Source organism: Mobula birostris, chromosome 7 (genome assembly GCF_030028105.1).
Source record: "Mobula birostris isolate sMobBir1 chromosome 7, sMobBir1.hap1, whole genome shotgun sequence".
NCBI lineage: Eukaryota > Metazoa > Chordata > Chondrichthyes > Myliobatiformes > Myliobatidae > Mobula > Mobula birostris.
Genome location: NC_092376.1, coordinates 180220558 through 180239761, shown reverse-complemented (window position 1 = coordinate 180239761; position 19204 = coordinate 180220558). Strand labels below are relative to the sequence as shown.

The 19204-nt window shown below is 40.3% G+C and overlaps 1 protein-coding gene across 1 annotated transcript in view; it reads left to right on the top strand.

Moving 5' to 3' along the window:
* The window catches only part of LOC140200616 (protein diaphanous homolog 1-like), a 460372-nt gene extending 445866 nt beyond the window's left edge, over positions 1 to 14506 (top strand). Inside the window, exon 28 of the mRNA XM_072264176.1 lies at positions 8923 to 14506. Within this exon, the coding sequence (XP_072120277.1) occupies positions 8923 to 9095 (173 nt within the window). The 3' untranslated portion in view covers positions 9096 to 14506. The remainder of the gene's footprint in view (positions 1 to 8922) is intronic.
* Positions 14507 to 19204: the final 4698 nt, after the last annotated feature.

The following is a 19204-nucleotide window of genomic DNA, read 5'->3' as shown; positions in this document are numbered from 1 at the left end:
TGAAGATTAGGTGGGGCAGAAATAGAAACTCGAATTAGACTCTGTAAACCGAAAATGGCGATATTCATTGATAGTTACTACTTTCCATGAAGCTGGCTCAATTTGCAGTATCGCAGTGACAGGATGTAATTAGTCTTAAAGTAGTTGAATTTGTTTGTGTCTATTGTGCTTCTGCTATATTACAAATGGTATTTTTAGCACCAACTTGTGTAGACATTTTAAATGATTTTCCTGTTATGAGGGGGAAACAACTCCTTTTAGATTTTATTTGATTACACTAATGCAGCTTTTTTTTTTGAGATAATGACAATTGATCAGGTTGATAGTTTCTTCTTTCCCTCCCTTTTCTTTTGAAGCAAAACCAGTATATCCTGGAAACTCATCTTAATTCCGTGCCTATTGTAAATCTCCTGCACTATAAATAACATTTTCTTTTTCTTTCTTTCCTTCAGACTCAATGTTGTCTCTCTCTGATATCAGTGATGACAGCGAACTGGTAAAAGGAAAATGAGAATGTATTTGTGCTTCTTCTAGATCCCTGCTCTACAATCTTAACCATTTCACTAATACTGGCAAATGTGTTTTTGAGTAACGTCATTTGAGTAACAAGTCAAAGTACCAAGAGTCAAATATACTACACGTGGTGCCTGTCATTTTAATATTCTGGTGCCTTATTTTTGGGTAGCACCATTATTCGATCAAGTTCCCCAGGTACATTGTCCCATTCATCCCAATTGGCAGGTTAAGGTTGAAATATCCACCGGTAGATAAAAACTCATCAGTCATTAGGGGTCCCTGGTTATTTAGTGTGAGTTGGTTTCATTTCGGTGGAGCAAGGATTTTTCCCCCTCAATGGATTTCTTTCTTCATGTTGAACTTGCTGAACTGTATTTTCATTGACACCAACAGCTCTTCAGAATCTTAAATCATGGGATGCAGGAGCAGAATTAGGTTATTTAGCTCATCAAGTCTTCTCTACTGCTCAATCATGGCTATATTTTTCAATCCCATTCCCATGCCTTCTGCCCGTTACCTTTAATCTTCAAGAACCTATCAATCTCTGCTTTATGTGCACCCAAAGGCATGGCCTCCACTGCTCACTGTGATAACGAATTCCACAGACTCAACACCATCTTGCTGAAGCAATGCTTTTCAGTATTCTGTAGGGTTCTGCCTCCCCCGCACCTCCCCTAGCCCTTTTGGACTCCGTCAAGTACAGACCCAAAGACACCAGAAGCTCCTCATATGTTAAGTTTTTCAGCCTTTCATTCCTGGAATCTTTCTTGTGAGCCTCTGCGGGACCCTGTCCAGGGCCATCCTATCTTTCCTAGATAGCTGACATGTGCACAAACGAACAAAGTCAGGGCAACACTTGTCCATGAAGGGTCCAAAGCTCTTAGTTGTTTGAAGTGAATGGGTGTACAGTCGGCAGCAGGAATCACTATAAAACAATCCAAAAGGATCATCCACTCTTGTCTATTGACACCCAGTTAAACCATCCTGATGTCCTAATTCTAAGTTGTTAACTATTGAAGGTGAGGGTGATAGAGATAGTTTACCATGCACCCTCAATCATTTTACTAGGTAAAGATCACAGTTTTAAGGTACCGATTATTTAGACCATAGGACCATAAGGCATAGGAGCAGAATTACGCCCTTTGAGTCAGCTCCACCCTTTGATCATGATTGATTTATTTTTTCTCTCAATGGGGATGTGGGCTAAGTGCAGACAAATGGGGCGTGCTCAGGAAGGTACTACAGTGGGTATGGATGAACTTGGCCAAAAGGCCTATTCCATACTGTATAACTCTTGGACTCTGGCAATTGATGTCCATAAATTCCAGGTCGTCCTTATTCTGCTGCCGTTACTGTGGGTTCAGTTACTAACAAACATAATCAAAAGAAAGATTTGTGTTTACTAAATACCTAATGTAACCTCTGGACCTGTTTGTTAATGGTTCCATTACTCACTCTCAAAGATAATCTGTCAGTGTGGAAGTGGCTCGCTTTACATTTTCAACCAAGGTTCTCCTAGGATGACAGATTGAATGTTTGGCCTCCATGATCGTATGTTGTTTAATAAATCCTTCCCAACCTTACTGTAATTTGATTTGTTTTCCTCTAATGCATTATTCCAAATCCCCTGCTCAGTCCCATGGGTAATAATGGAGTATCCCTGCCATGAGGCTTAGCCATCGAAGGATTGAAATTACCTTTGAAAACATTTGAAGAAACAGATTTGAGAGGAAAATAAAAGTAAATTCCAAGCTTACACTTTTCTCCCAACTCCTTTCAAAGGTTCAAAGGTATGATTTAATGTCAGAGAAATGTATACAATATACATCCTGAAATGCTTTTACTTCACAACCATCCATGAAAACAGAGGAGTGCACCAAAGAATGAACAACAGTTAAATGTTAGAACCCCAAAGTCCCCGCTTAGCTCCCCACTTCAGCGTGTAAACAGCAGTGAGCAACAATTCCCCCTCCCCCCCACCGGCAAAAAAAAAGCAAACATTGGCACCACCAGCAAGCACTCAGCGTGGGCAAAGCAATAGCAAAGACACTGACTTGCAGTTACCCCAAAGACTTTGTGTTTCACCTGGCATTCAACATACCACAGGTTCCCTCTCTCCTTAATAAGGGAGAAAGAGGTGTCTCCATTTTCCCAGCGAGCGGGGAGTCATAACAAACAACTCACTTGTTTACGATGTTAAAAGTCCATTACGTCGCTTTTTTCGAGCTCTGTGCCCGAAGATTGCAAAGATCCCAGGTCTCCAGGCACATAACAGATATCCCGACTCCCCCGGCGACACACGGGTCTTATGACAATGACCCTCGATCCGCCCCTCTCCAGAGCCCCGAGATCCTAGGCTTCTGAATTCGAGCTGGACTCTTAGGCCGAGCCTTTGGCGTGCTGAACAACGGCCAGTTATGGAACCCCGAGAGCAGGTCCCATTCCTGCAAAGAACCATAGTCAGTGTGTAACTTCAGGTCAGGGTCTTCAAAAGAATCCTGAAAGGGAAAAATAGAGATATTAAAGATGGAAATAGAGCTGTTTCTGGAGATGCAAGCAAAGGAGATGCCGTTAGGTGCCATTAACCCTCCTAAGCTCCACCTTTCTACATTCTTATACTATCTATAGCCTCGCGGTGTCTAGGAAGGATGTTACTCACAACAACGATGTGCAGTAAAGCATCTCTGAATGCACAACACATTGAACCTTGAAGTGGATGGGTTGCAGTGAAAACATCCACTGTAGCCCATCCACTTTTAAATATACTCACTGGCCACTTTATTAGGTACAGCAGTGGAACCCAGTGTAGCCTTCTGCTGTTGTAGCCCATCTTATTCAAGGTTCAACATGTTCATCCAGACACGCTCTTCTGCCCTGTTGTAGCACATTGTTATTTGAGTTACTGTTCTCTTCCTGTCAGCTTGAACCAAGCTGGCTATTCTCTGGCCTCTATCATAGACAGAGCAGTTTTGCCCACAGGACTGCCACTCACTGGATGTTTTTATGTTTCTCACACCATTCTCTGTAAACTACAGAGACCGTTGTACGTGAAAATCCCTGGAGATCAGCAATTTCTGAAATACTCAAACCATCCCATCTGGCACCAATAAACATTCCACGGTCAAAGTCACTTAGATCGCATATTCTCCCCATTCTGATGTTTGGCCAAAACAATAACTGAACCTCCTGACCATGTCTGCATGCGTTTATGCATTGGGTTGCTGCCACATGATTGGCTGATTAGATGTTTGCATTAATGAACAGTTGTACGGGTGTACCTAATAAAGTGGTCACAGAGAGTATATAATAATTAGAGTTTCACATACAGTAAATACAAATACAGATCGTACTCCACTAGGGTGGCAGAGCGACCTACAATTTATTAGTTGAAGGTATGTGGTGATTAGTAACTTACCACCACAATGTCAATCCTAAATGCACAATTAGTTCAGCTTACAGTTATGAATAGCAGATTAATAGATGTTCGCCATTCTCAGTGGCAGATGTACACCTATCACATTGGAACTCTTGCAGAGATGGTCCTAACTTAGCAACTCTGAGCCTACTACAACATCTTCCAATTTCACTAACATAATTAAGCATCTGATAGCACTTCACAAGATAATCAGCAAACTATAGTTAGCAATAAGAACATTAATTTGAAAATAAGGTAGATGGCCATGAACTTTGGCAAAAATGGGAAGTTTTAAGGTATCTTAAACAAAAAAATTGTCAGTGAAATAGTGATGTTTAGAGAGGAATTCCAGAGCTTTGTGTCTTAGTGGGTAAAGCAACAGATGTGAGTGACAGAATATAGATCAGTACAGCGCATTACAGGCCCTCTGCACATGATGTTGTATTGACCGTTCAACCTACTCTATGATCAATCTAACCCTTTTTTCCCATCCTCGTGTTGATCTAAGAATCTCTGAAGTGTCCCTAATGGGGATAGATGTGGAAGACCATATAACCATAAGATATAGGAGCAAAGTAGGCCATTCAGCCCATCAAGTCTGCTCTGCCATTCAATCATGGGCTGATCCAATTCTTCCAGTCATCCCCACTCCATTGCCTTCTCCCCATACCCTTTGATGCCCTGGCTAATCAAGAAACTATCTATATCTTTCTCTTAAATGCACCCAATGTCTTGGCCTCCACAGCCACTCGTGGCAACAAATTCCACAGATTTACCACCCTCTGACTAAAGTAATTTCTCTACATCTCTGTTCTAAATGGATGTCCTTCAATCCTGAAGTCATGCTCACTTGTCCTAGACTCCCCTACCGTGGGAAATAACTTTGCCATATCATTCGGCCTAGAAACATTCAGAATGTTTCTATGAGAACCCCCCCACCCCCACCCCTCATTCTCCTGAACTCCAGAGAATACAGCCCAAGAATTGCCAGACGTTCCTCATATGGTAACCCTTTCATTCCTGGAATCACTCACGTGAATCTTCCCTGAACCCTCTCTAATGTCAATATATTCTTTCTAAAATAAGGAGCCCAAAACTGCACACATTACTCCGTGTGGACTCATGAGTGCCTTACAGAGTCTCAACATCACATCCCGGCTCTTATATTCTAGAAATGAATGCCAACACTGCATTCGCCTTCTTCACCACCAACACAACCTGGAGGTTAACCTTTAGGGTATCTTGCACAAGGACTCCCAAGTCTCTTTGTATCTCTGCATTTTGAATTCTCTCCCAATCTAAACAATAGTCTGCCCATTTATTTCTTACACCAAAGTGCATGACCATACACTTTCCAACATTGTATTTCATTTGTCACTTCTTTGCCCATTCCCCTGAACTATCTAAGTCACTCTGCAGGCTCTGTTTCCTGAACACTACCCACTCCTCCACCTATCTTTGTATCATTGGCAAATTTAGCCACAAATCCATTAATGCCATAGTCCAAATCATTGACATACATCATAAAAATCAGCAGTCAGGCAGCCAGCCAGAATCAGATCCATTTATTCTCACTCTCTGTTTTCTGCTGATCAGCCAATGCTCCACCCATACTAGTAACTCCCCTGTAATTCCATGGGCTCTTATCTTGCTAAGCAGCCTCAGGTGCAGCACCTTGTCAAAGGCCATCTGAAAATCTACTGCGTCTCCTTTGCCTACCCTGCTTGTACTTTCCTCAAAAAATTGAAGTAGGTTGGTCATGCAGGATTTTCCTTTCAGGAAACCATGCTGGCTTTGGCCTATCTTGTCATGAGTCTCCAGGTATTCTGTAATCTCCTCCCTAACAATCGATTCCAACAACTTCCCAACTACTGATGTCAGGCTAACAGGTCTATAGTTTCCTTTCTGCTGCCTCCCACCCTTCTTAAATAGCGGAGTAACATTTGCATTTTTCCAGTCATCCGGTACAATACAGAATCTATGAATTCTTGAAAGATCATCGTTAATGCTTCCGCAATCTCTCTAGCTACTTCCTTCAGAACCTGAGGATGCATTCCATCAGGTCCAGGAGATTTATCCACCCTCAGACCATTAAGCTTCCTGAGCACCTACTCAGTCGTAATTTTCACTGCACAAACTTCACTTCCCTGACACTCTTGAATGTTCGGTATACTACAGACATCTTCCACTGTGAAGACTGGTGCAAAATATGCATTCAGTTCCTCTGCCATCTCTGCATCTCTCATTACAATATCTCCCGTGTCATTTTGTATTGGTCCTATATCTACTCTTGACTCTCTTTTACCCTTTATATACTTAAAAAAAATTTTAGTATCTTCTTTGATATTAGTCACTAGCTTCCTCTCATAATTAAAAAAATGCAAGGAAAAAATGAAGTTCACTTACCTCACCGAAGCCTGAATGAGCCAAAGCCCTACCACTCTGCTTCAGCCCGCTCCATTAATGACAGCTGCTTTGATGACCACTCCACTACGCAGTGTCTCCCTTTTATGCCTGAACCTTCCCTGCTCTCCAACTCAAGACTGGTGCTCCGGTTATAGCAGAGTTCCCGCGAAGCTTTCCCCTTTTAAACTTTGCTCCCAGTCCTGTACGCCACTCCTGTCTCGGAGCTCTCCAACTCACAGTAGGTGCTCTGGTTACTGAAGGATAGTGTAAAATTAGCTCTACACTCTACTGATTCATCAAATGATCATTGTGACATGAATGTATTGTCAGAATCTACATCAAATCTGACAATTGTCCTTCCCCCATATAAGGATTACTTAATAGCAATTAGCTGCAAGAGTCTATTAATTTCCTTTACCTTCTTGGGTCCTCCTCCTCAATTGTTATTCATCTTATTTCATTCAGGAAAGCAATCTGTGTACCAGCTGATCCAATAAGCAGTTCATATAATAAACTGGTAATAGATCTGTGCTAGAGAAGTGGATGCAATACATTGAAATGCCTGTCTGGTCATGGTATGCTCACTTTGCCAAGCATGCATCTTCTGCTCTTTAAGCTGGTGCAGTGATCTCTCCATCCAGGAGGAAATGGTAAATCAGTATTGCTCACCAGGAATTTACAGTATCATTTCTGTCTCTGTAATGTCTGGAATTAATATTCTTTGATATGCAATAAGAGTATTTGGCTGAACATGCCTCTACAGTGATGAAATGTGAAGTACCATGATGATTAAATGAGAAGAGATGCACAGAAGCACAGAAGCTGTGATTTGATTATGTATATTATTTATTCTGGTATTTGGCTGACATAATGTTATGATTTTGTCCAGTTTGTTCTGGAAGCCAAGGACAGTGAGAATTTTTTTCCCGAAATGGAGTGACGTATGGTTTTGCTCACCTAAACTTGTTTCTCCTCCCCTACTCACATTCTAACTCCCAGCACTTTTTACTGGCAGTATCTCTTAACAATTTGTCAATGCCTGCATGTTATTTCCAACTCTGTGAGTATTGTGGTTAAAAGCAACCTCTATTTATATTGATAGTGTATTAACTTTGACAGGCCTCATCAGTGAAACAAATATAATTATTCACCTGCTCGCTGATATAAACAATGGTGACAAGAAGTGCTCATTCCAAATTTCTTAATGTGTGGCAGCTAAATTGCAGGAAATGATAGCGCTGTGTGTAAAAGGTTGGAGGGATAAAGCACAAGGGATTCTGCAGATGTTGGAAATCCAGAGTATACAACACACACAAAACGTTGGAGGAGCTCAGCAGGTCAGGCAGCATCTATGGAGAGGAATAAACAGTTGGTGTTACAGGCCAAGGTGCTTCATCAGGACCTGATGAAGGGTTTTGTCATTGGGTGGTGACGCTATTTGATAATATTGTCACCACTTGGTCCTTGGAGTAAGGGCTGTTAGCTCGCTGAGGGTCACAACAAGCTTGTACAAGAATTTTTAATGTAATCAACTGTAGGAGAATTTCTTAAGCCATTGAATCAAAGAGTGTGATGTTGGCAAGAGCAGCAGACGCTAGTATGAACACCTCAGTTGATGAGGCAATTTTCCATAAATTGATGAGTGCTGGTACTTTAAGTACTGATGAAGGTCTCAGCCTGAAACATTAAATATTTATTCTTCTCCGTAGATGCTGCCTGACCTGCTGAGCTCCTCCAGCATTTTGTGTGTTGTATACCCATTGTAACTCTTTGGATGTGTGTGTCCCAGATCAATTAACGCCAGAGTTACAGTGATTACACATATAATTTCCCATTGGACTTTACAGTAGTCAAAAGTAATGTCTTTGTTGTCAGCTTCATCTGTAATATTTGGTTGTCAGTTGTTGTCTTATAGTTGTCGCAGTTGACAGTAAGTTGTGATTGTTTTAAGGTCTCTAACTGGTACTGATCCCAATATCACTTCTGTAATATTGGGATCTCCATGGAGTCATATCTCCAATTGCAAAGACTACCGAGTTCTACATGCAGTGGCCTCTTCATTATTATTTACCTCCTGTACCTGATAAAGTGGCCTCTAGATAAAGGTTTGTGGTCTTCTGCTGTAGTCCATCCACTTCAAGGTTCACTGCGTTGTGCATTAAGAGGGTCTCTTCTGCATTCTGTTGGTGTAACAAGAGGTTATTTAAATTACCTTCCTGTCAGCTTGAACCAATGTGGTCATTCTCTCATTAACAAGGCATTTTTGCCCACAGAACTACTGCCCACAGGAATTTTTTTTCTTCTTCGCACCATTCTCTGACCTCTAGAGACAGTTGTGTGTGAAAATCCCAGGAGATCAGTGGTTTCTGACTACCCTGTCAAAGTCACTTAGGTCACATTTCATCCCCATTCTGATGTTTAGTCTGAACAATAACTGAACTTCTTGACCATGTCTTTATGCCTTGAACTGCTGCCACATGATTGGCTAGTTATGTTTCTATTAACGAGCAGGTGTTTGGGTGTACCTAATGTAGTGACCAATGAGTGCATTTTGCAATGACATTCTGTGTTTACTATCTCTGCAGCTAATCGAAGAGGCAATGCTATGACGTCTGTTCTTGCCAAAGAACTCACCAAGGATGATGCCATCACTCAAACTGTAAGTAAAAAACAGAAGATGATGGCGGAAGAGAAAAATACCGTGCCACCAGTGGAAAAGGATGAGATGCTGGAAGACATTCTCACTCGCTCCAACTAAATCCATAGGAAGTATCTGGAATTTAAAATACAGTGCCATAAAGCCGATGTTTTGGCATGATGCTTGTTTAAACTCTGAATCTGAATGTGCTACAGTTGAATTTTTTTTTCTGGACTACTTGTATCTCACCTGGAAACAATGGCACTACCCCAAGAGTGCACAGGCGATTTTTCTTTATGTAGATTTAAAACAGATTGTGAGGATTTGGGGTAGTGAGCAGAATGGTTGAGATGCCAATGCATAATACAGTTTCTAAATATTGGTTTTAGCAATGCTGCGGTGCAGATTTTGTCTTGAAGAGCCAAAATGGTTTTCCATTGGTTATTTGTTTTCACCTTTACAACATATCATTGATTTCCATCTTTGGGTTTTATTCTTGACTGGTTACTGAGATTTAAACAAAAAATTGCACATCAACCTCACGGGCCACTTAAAATAAATTGCTAGGTCTCGCTATGCACATTATTAATATTGTACAATATTTTAGTTGATTGTGACTGCTTCCTGTATCATAGACCACAAGTGGAAATTAATATTGTACACAGTATAAAACCTGATAATGCATTGAAGTGTGAATTAAAGTATGAATAGCTCATAACGAGTTATAATGGGGGAAAAAGAACAAATCTGTTTATGTGGACAGCTAAAATGCTTTCACTATTAATGACAGTCAGAATGTTACACAGCAGAAACCAGATTTGTTTTAGCAGTTTTCAAAAGTAAGCTGGAAGATAATTTTTAAGTATTACTGCTTCTCCATTAATACTTTTCTCTCATCCCTCTTCTCACTTAGTTTGTTGTCATGGGACAGACAATTCGGAAATGGTATCTGTTTCTTGCTTTTGCACATTGATTTTCTTAGAACTGCTCAGTGCACAACATGGGATCATTTCCACTGTGATAAAGATCACAAGTTGGAACTGCTATGGTTGACAGAGGGAGGAATAATAAATGTTCTGGTGCCAAAAGGGGAGATACTACCTTAAATTCCAGTGGTTAAATCATTATTTCATTCAAATGTAGTATAGGAAAACCTTTTCTAGTGATTAGTCAAGTTTAATTTAATGTTCCAAGCAGTTCCCTCTAGGTGTTCTTCTTGCACCTTTTTAGTGGTGAAATCTAAAGGACAGGCAGCTCCTGAAGTATTATTGTTTTCCTATGTGATATATCATCAGATTCATCTAAATGAAAATTTATTAAAGCATGATTTCTGCTCCATTTGTTAATGCTAAGTACCGTCTTTAACATCCTGTCAAGTTTGAAGATTTTCATGCGGACAAGGATTTTTTTTAGACAAACTATAAACATATCTATTGTTAAGTTGCAATTCTCAAGATTCCCTGCAAAAATATTATTAGATCTTCAAGGACCATTCCTCCCTCCACGGACAAAAACTGCAGATCCACGTTGTGGGTGATTCCTAATTGGGAAATGGAAATGAACCAGCAAAATTACCTCATAAATGCTGATTATTAGGAAACAGCTAAAAGGAGACTGGAACTGAAGGAAGCTGAACTGTAAGGTGTGTTTATTATTTATCCAAAACAGTATCATTGCTATGAATATTTTTTTGGTAAGGTTCTATCATGTCCAATTGAGGTTGATCAATAATAGATTGCACAGGAGCAGCTGCTAATGAATTTGAGATGGACTTGAAGTCCTAATTGAAATAAAGTACTGCTGTATCTGTTCTATTTTAATCTCTGCTGAGACCCATCTAACTGAAGTAATGGGGTTGTCTTCAGATTCATAGGATTTTACTACTGTAAGTGTAGACAAACTTTGGGGCATTTATTGCCAGATGTATTTGCTGTGCCTGTCTTTTTCTGTTATATATAACATCTTTGAAAATATTCTTTGAGCATTTGTATGTTCATATCACATGACCTATTAACCACCACCTTCGAGTAGAAGAAATTCCTACAGAATTTATTTTTTATATAAAAAGAACTGAAGAAGTTGAACCTTTGTGCTTAAGAGGATCTTCCTATATTTTAAATAAACGTACACTTGAGCTATTCTGGCTGAGGAAAAAAAGACATTAAATATTTTGCCAAGGAGTTGTTGTGTTGCAAACAGCCACTGCCTACTAACTTCCACAGACTAATTCTATTTCTTGACGGTGTTGTCATCCAGATATTAGCAACTGAAGCTACTTCACCATCGCTTGCAGCAGTTTAAGCGACATTCCTTCCATTAACAAAAATCTATGTTTGCACTCTTTTATAAAACTGATGTATTTGAAAACATTTGCAAATAATTTTTAAAAATCTCTGAAAAATGGTTGATGTAGCAATAGACAACTAAAAGCCAATCTTGCATCATTTCCCACTAGGCCTATGCAACAAACCCAACAGATTTCTTCACCTTTCATACAGGTTCACTGATCAAGTACCATAGATTTCCATTACCTCTCCGAGGTCACTAGGAAAAGAGAGGCCAGTACCGGAGTAATAAGACACCTTTTGACTCAGTGGCAATGGTTATGAAACACTTGGTCAAGTCTGACTTGAGCAAATTTAATTGTTTCATACAATTCCACAAGTAGCTGCTGGTTTGAATAATAGTCAATGTGAATAGTCAATTTAATACCAAATGTAGTATTTGAGAACAGATGCAAATGAAATTTCTTCCCCATTTTTGATCAGTTCTATTTGCAAGGTAACTTGTATTGTCATGAAATAATTTTTCCCCCAAATTGAAACAACTTCAGTATTGCCTCTTGATCCTCAGTGTACTAATCCATGTTTAGATGGACTTACACTATGAAGTTTCATCAGCACTTGGAATAATGTTTTCATAAATGTTACACAGTCCTTGTGAATCTGGACTTTACATACATATTTTCTCTGCCACTGTCCAAATCATGGCCCTCTTAGCTGCTGTGTGATTTCTGAAGCTAATGTGTTAATTCTGTGCCAGTATCTTTGTTCCTATTTAGGTCAGGACAGTGTCTACAGCCTTGCTGTCCAGATAATCAGGTGATGCACTTGCTACTATGGCAACCTGGAGTTCCCAACCTGGGGTCCACCTACCCCTTGCTTAATGGTATTGGTCCATGGCAGATCACCCAATAATAATATAATTGAGCAAATGTTTACAAATGGATATCAGGTGCTACGAAATTGGTGCATATACTGTTCATTGTGCATGTTTTATCTTCACGTCTGTGGGAAGCTGATGGTGTTGTTGATATCTATGTATCAGCAGCCAGGTATGATTATTATCAGCACATCTGACGCAGTGGTTCTTATAATAACTAGATTCTGACAGAATCTATAGATCACTATATAACTGTGCAAATGATAGTACACTGGCTTCTATCATAATAAGTCTTTATGCACAGGAGACGTTCAGGAATGGTGTTTTCTCAGGGTGGATTAAACCATAGTGCAGATTACATAAGGATTACTCCCTTTCTGTTTAAGGTGGTCCTGCTCCATTCTGAAAGGTGTTAGTATGTGCATTTAGCAACGGCAGTCCTTACAGCACCTTTGCCAGGTCTAGAAATGAGCGAGTCCTGCAGCAAGCATTAGCACTAAGATTTTGTGTTACCCCCAAGACCTCTACACACTGATCACAGGATATACCAGACTGCATCAAGAACCTGCACTAAGTGATGTGAAAGTCCTGCTGAAACTTAGGAATCTGTAAATATAGCTGTGGTTCTTGAGTTCTTGAGTTAAAATGTTCTTAAGTACTTTAGGATAGAGGTAACCATAAGAAAATGTGGTATAAAAATAAGAATCTCAGTATAGTTCCAAATGTGTTCGTTATGCAGGTGGGTGCGGCAGGAAGAAACCTTAGACAACTTTTTAATCATTCTAATTGTTGCTCTTTGAAAGAGCAGAACTAAGTGCATTTCGTGTAAGTGAGAGTCCTGTAGGTTTATACATTTACTTACTGCTTATTCACTAATATAGATTGTAGATAATTTCACATCATGGTTATGTATTATTGGTGCCTGGGCTGGCATTATTTTATTGCAATTAAAGATCTGCAGAGGATTAATCATTCCTTCTTATAGAGTTTAAATTGTTATTTAACTTCCTACATCTATTTCATAATATGCAAATTATTTAAATCTGCTTATACCAGCTCTTTTTTTCTGAACATGCATAATCTAGCGGAAGTTGCTGGTCAGCTGATTATGAATTTTTATTGCTTTTGAGAAAGAATGTCACATTCCCAGTTTGTGGATTTTTTTTTTGTATTTAAGATGACCACAGTGTTGTGAATTTTATTCTCCCGTCTTAATATTTTAGCATCATGGTTCAGGAAATTATCCTGTGTAGAACAAGCTATGTTTCCAAGGAAACAACCAGATTGATGTTATTTCTTCGCACTGTAATCATCTAAAGATTAGAGTTACAAAACTGAAAGCAGGTTTACGAAAAATGCACCAAGTGGCCTTGTAATTCATTAGCTATGGCGGAGGAGATAGAGGGGTTGTGAGGAGGAATGGAACTCTGAATTATTTTCTGCAGGCATGTACCTCTCTGTTCCATGTCTCTTCCTACAACTAAAAAGCATTCAATGGAAAGTTAATGCAGTGTGATTAAGTAATGTAATAGTAGTGACTGGATGATAGAGTTATGTAAACTGCCCAAGAAGTCACTGCTCCCATCATCAGCTTTGGAGTATGGTTCTCAATATTACTAAGATATGGCATCAAGACTACATGTTAAGATATCTAATTGTTATTTGGGTCCAATTGAAAAGAAAATTCATTAGGAACTAGATAATATAAGCAATTATAGCATTTCCAAATGCTTTATTATTTGTCCAGGGGTAACATGTGCAGATGGATTTTCAGTGTTATGTTACTCAGGGATATTATATATATATATATATAGAAGTATTTGTCAAACCACTTTTTTTTCTTTATAATGGAGATTGTCTCTTTACACTTTGGCTAGAAGTAAATTTGCAGGTCAGAGAGGAGACTGATAGCTGGAAACTCCCACAAGGATGCTCTATGTATCAGTAATAGGGCTAGTTCCTTTCCATGTTACCTTGTCACATTACCACTGGAATGCAAGAATTAAATGTGCATTATTTGTCCGTTGCACTGTCAATGGAACTGGAAGTTAAATGAATGTCTGTTTTGTAAAACAACTTGGAAGTAGTTGTTCAGAATGTTTGCGATAAGAAACGTAAGCCCTCATACATTCGTGTCTTTGGACTACACAATCAGATGTAAGAAGTCATTACAAATAATTTTAGAGTGCAGACACAAAGGCTATATGAGCCAAAGCTGAGACTCTGCTAGGATTGTTTTGAAAATGGCAATATAAAATATATTGTTTCTTTTTCTCGGAAGAATTTTTTTAATAGCAATTCATTTCGTTTTGCGTTGCAACATAATTTTATCAAATGTGTGATTCAGATTGTAAATAAAGAACTATTCTATCAAATTGCATTGTTTTGTATTTTGGACTGTGGTGTCTTAGTGCCTGACTGTCTTTAAGGCTGGTCATAGAAAAGTGTATCACGTGCCTTTTGGCCCTTGATACTGCATTGAACTTTGAACCTTATCTACTATCAATCTAACCCTTCCCTCCTTCATAGTTCTCTATTGTTCTATCATCCATTTACCTATCTATTAAATGTCCCTTGTGTATCATTGTCTGTCACTTCCCTTGGCAGTGCTTTCCAAGTACCCACCGCTCTCTGTGTAAAAATACTGACCCCCCCCCCCATACTTTCCTCCAATCACCTCAAAATTATGCCTCTTGAATTAATCATTTTCACCATGGGAAAAAGCTCCGTGATCTATGCCTCTTATCATCTTGTACACCTCTATCAAGTCATGAGTAGGGCAATGTATATAAAGGGTGAATTATTGAAACTTGTGCACACCAGGAGACCAGACAAAGCTGATCTACCTGAACAGGATTTATACACTTCTCTACGTTCATGCTTACAAAGAAAACTTAATATCAGTAAACAACAGGAATTCTGCAGATGCTGGAAAATCAAGCAACACACATCAAAGTTGCTGGTGAACGCAGCATCTCTAGGAAGAGGTGCAGTCGACGTTTCAGGCCAAGACCCTTCGTCAGGACTAACTGAAGGAAGAGTGAGTAAGGGATTTGAGAGGGGGAGGGGGAGGGGGAGGGATGGAGCCAAGAGCTGTACAGGTGATTGGCAAAAGGGATACGAGAGGATCATGGGACAGGAGGTCTGGGAAGAAAGACAAGGGGGGGGGGACCCAGAGGATGGGCAAGGGGTATATTCAGAGGGAGAAAAAGGAGAGTGAGAGAAAGAATGTGTGTATAAAAATAAGTAACGGGGTATGAGGGGCAGGTGGGGCATTAGCGGAAGTTAGAGAAGTCGATGTTCATGCCATCAGGTTGGAGGCTACCCAGACAGAATCTAAGGTGTTGTTCCTCCAACCTGAGTGTGGCTTCATCTTTACAGTAGAGGAACATAAAAGTTGCTGGTGAACGCAGCAGGCCAGGCAGCATCTCTAGGAAGAGGTGCAGTCGACGTTTCAGGCGGAGACCCTTCGTCAGGACTAACTGAAGGAAGAGTGAGTAAGGGATTTGAAAGGGGGAGGGGGAGATCCAAAATGATAGGAGAAGACAGTAAAACTTATATCAGTAAAACTTAGTTTTGGTTACTGACTAAAAAAAAATCTGCAAGTCTACCTTAAATCTAATCTCAGCCAGAACAATAATGGCTATGATAACATAATAATCAAGCTTCAGTAACACAAGAGATTCTGAAGATGCTGGAAATCCAGATTAACACATCCAAAATGCTGGAGGAACACAGCAAGTCAAGCAGTCAAATGGAGAGGAATAAACAGTCAACATTTCAGGCTGAGAGTCTTCATTAGGAATCACACCTTCGGTACCTTGGTGCATCCCATTCTCTAATGAACCTTGTGAGTGGTTCCCTGTTACCACATTAGCATCAGCTGTATTCAGAAGGTTACCACCAGTTATTAACCCTTTCTATTCCTACCCCTTCAACTGCTGGTTTCTTCCATGTGGTGATCATTCCTGAGCCATTTGTTACAGCATTGGCACTTGCACTCCTGCACACTCTTGCCTTCACCCTCACCTCTCCCATCAGTGTTCTACACTCAGTGTCAATTTTATTAGGTGTCTGATGGAGTGGCTTGAGTACCTCAGAAACTGCTTATCTGCTGCGATTTTCACACACAACAATCTAGAGTTTGCAGAGAATGGTGTAAAAACCAAAAAACATACAGTGAGCAGGACTTTAAGTAAAAATGCCTTGGTAATGAGAGAGGTCAGAGGAAATTGGCCACACTGGTTCAAGCTGACAAAAAAGTAACAGAAACTCAAATAACCACACAATGCACAGCACGTCAAACTTTGAAGTGGACAAGCTACAAAAGCAGAAGACCATAGCGGGTTCCACGCCTGTACCTAATGAAGTGGCCACTGAGTGTATGCGGTTTGCTGTTGTGTAGCTGGTATTGCCAAAATATTCAATTGCCACCACCATCGCCTCCAATCCTGTCAACCTGAGAAATATTTTTGTGGATTTTGACCTTATCTACATTTGCACATTTTGCTGCTAAAGGGAACCCTCAGTACATTTCCTTTGTCATTCTCTTCAATTGCCACATTCTGCGATGTGGGTTTGATATTCACAGTGGGATTTTATTCTTAAATCACCATATGAGCAGTGCGTGCAGCTCTCCGGTGAAATAATATCGTATCTGTTAAATAGGGGCCGTGGACAATTCTGATTTGATGGAGACAGACATGAAAGCACAGAGGAACATCCGGAGAAATTTCTGAAATGCTGGTTCGCTGCCGTTGTTACTGGGCGATCGAGAATCTCTGGAGGGAAGGCCCCAAAATCCCTGGCTTTGCCTGCTGCTGGTGACCGGGGCGGGGGTCAAAGCGTTCGGATAGAGATGGTGCTCAGTACTTGGTGTCGGAAGGCTGATCAGAGCTCGAAGTTTTTGGACGACTCAGAGTCAGACTGTGGTCGGGCATGGCAGGGAGAGTTTTCTTTCCTCTCCTGTCTGCGTGAGATGTGGGACTTTCGAGAGACTTTGAACTTTTTTACTGTGCCATGGCCTGTTCTTCATCAAGTTATGGTATTGTTGCACTGTTGTAACTATATGTTACAATGATGTGGTTTTTGTTAGTTTTCCAGTCTTGGTCTGTCCTATGCTTCTGTGATATCAGGACATTGAAGGAATATTGTATCATTTCTTAATGCATGCATTACTAAATGACAATAAAGGAGGACTGCGTGTCCTCATAATCTAATCTGATCTGATCTAATGAGCATCATTCATCATGCCAACAAGAAGATGGCATCCATCATTAATAATCCTCATCGTCTGAGACAGGCCCCCTTCTCATTACTACCATCAGGGAGTAGGTATAATAGCCTGAAGACCCACACTCAACACTTTAAGAACAGCTTCTGCTCCTGCACTATCAAATTTCTGAATGGTCCACAAACCCATCATGACTACTTCATTATTCTGATTTTTCTCTTTTTTTTGTAACTTATAGAATTTTTTTTTATATATTGCACTGTACCTCCACCAGAAAGCAAAAAATTTCCCATCATATGTCAGTGGTAATAAAGCTGATTCTGACTTGGACCTGAAACACTGGTGGTAAGTGATATCAGTAGTTCAACCTTATTGTCATCTGACTGTTCATGTGTACAACCAAACCAAACAACTTTCCTTAGGACAACGAAACACCCACAATACATAAAAGAAAATATTACCACAAAAATATCATTCAAAATGCATGTGAAGTGCACAGCACAAGTAAGCAGCGCGCTGTTGTAATGATGAAACCTCAGTGGTGACAGGGTATTCATTAGTCTCATAACCCGGTGGTAGAAGCTGTTACCCAGCCCTGGTCTTGATGCTCCTGTACCTCACTCCTGACAGTGTTGAGTCAAAGAGATTGTTGGATAGGTGGTAGGAATCTTCCGCAGCCTGAGGGAAGAAGCTGCTACCCAGTCTAGCAGTCCTAGTCCTGATGCCCCTGTATTTCCTTCCTGACGGCAGTGAGTTAAAGGGATTGAGGGGTGAGTGGTAGGGATCCTCAACAATGCTTTGGACCCCTTGTATACAATTCTTTTGAACTTTGAAATTGGTTTACTATTGTCTCATGGACCAAGGTATAGTGAAAAACTTTGTTTTGCATGCCATCCACACAGATAATTTCATTACCACGGTACACTGAACGTCTCCCCTTCCTTTGAATTGTAACTCATCAGGATGCTCAGGGAACATTTCACTATGATTAGCAGACAGTCATACTCAGCAGAAGCAAATCATGTCATATCCTCTCAAGATATTTTCAGCAACTTCAGATGGTTATTCTAAAGCTGAGTTGCTGAATGCATCAAGCAATTATGTTGCCTGGTGCTCATGACTGTAATTACACCTTGTTAAAGCTGTACACACACTGTTCACACAACAGAGCAGAAACATAGCAAAACCCTGGTGTGGCTCAGTAAGAAAATCCAGAATGATGGTGTGGTGGTGATTCAAGATTCAGGATTGTTTATTGTTTAAGGAGAACAAAATGATTGTTACTCTGGATCTGATGAAGCATAAAAAAAACAATAAGTAGAAAGACAATAGCTTAGTGGTTAGCAATGTGGTTTACAGTACCAGCAGCCAGGTTCAATTCCCGCCGCTGTCTGTACGAGTTTGTACGTTCTCCCTTTGACCACATGGGTTTTCTTCAAGTGTTCTGGTTTCCTCCCAAAGTCCAAAGATGTACTGGTTAGTAGGTTAATTGGTCATTGTAAATTGTCTCGTGATTAGGCTAGAGTTAAATTGGAGGTTGCTGGGTGGCGCGACTCAAAGGGCCTATTCCATGCTGTATCTCAATAAACAAAAAATAAAAGTATATAATAAATTACAGCTGGGGGCAGTGGTCGGAATTCATTTCTGGAGCTATCTGTAAGGAGTTCCTATGTTCTCCCCGTGCTTGGGTTTCCTCCGGGTGCTTTGATTTCCTCCCAAAGTACAAAGATGTACTAGTTAGTAGGTCAATTGGTCACAAATTGTCCTGTAACTAGGCTACGGTTAAATAGGTGGGTTGCTGGCCAGTACGGCTCGTTGGGCCGGAAAGGTCTGT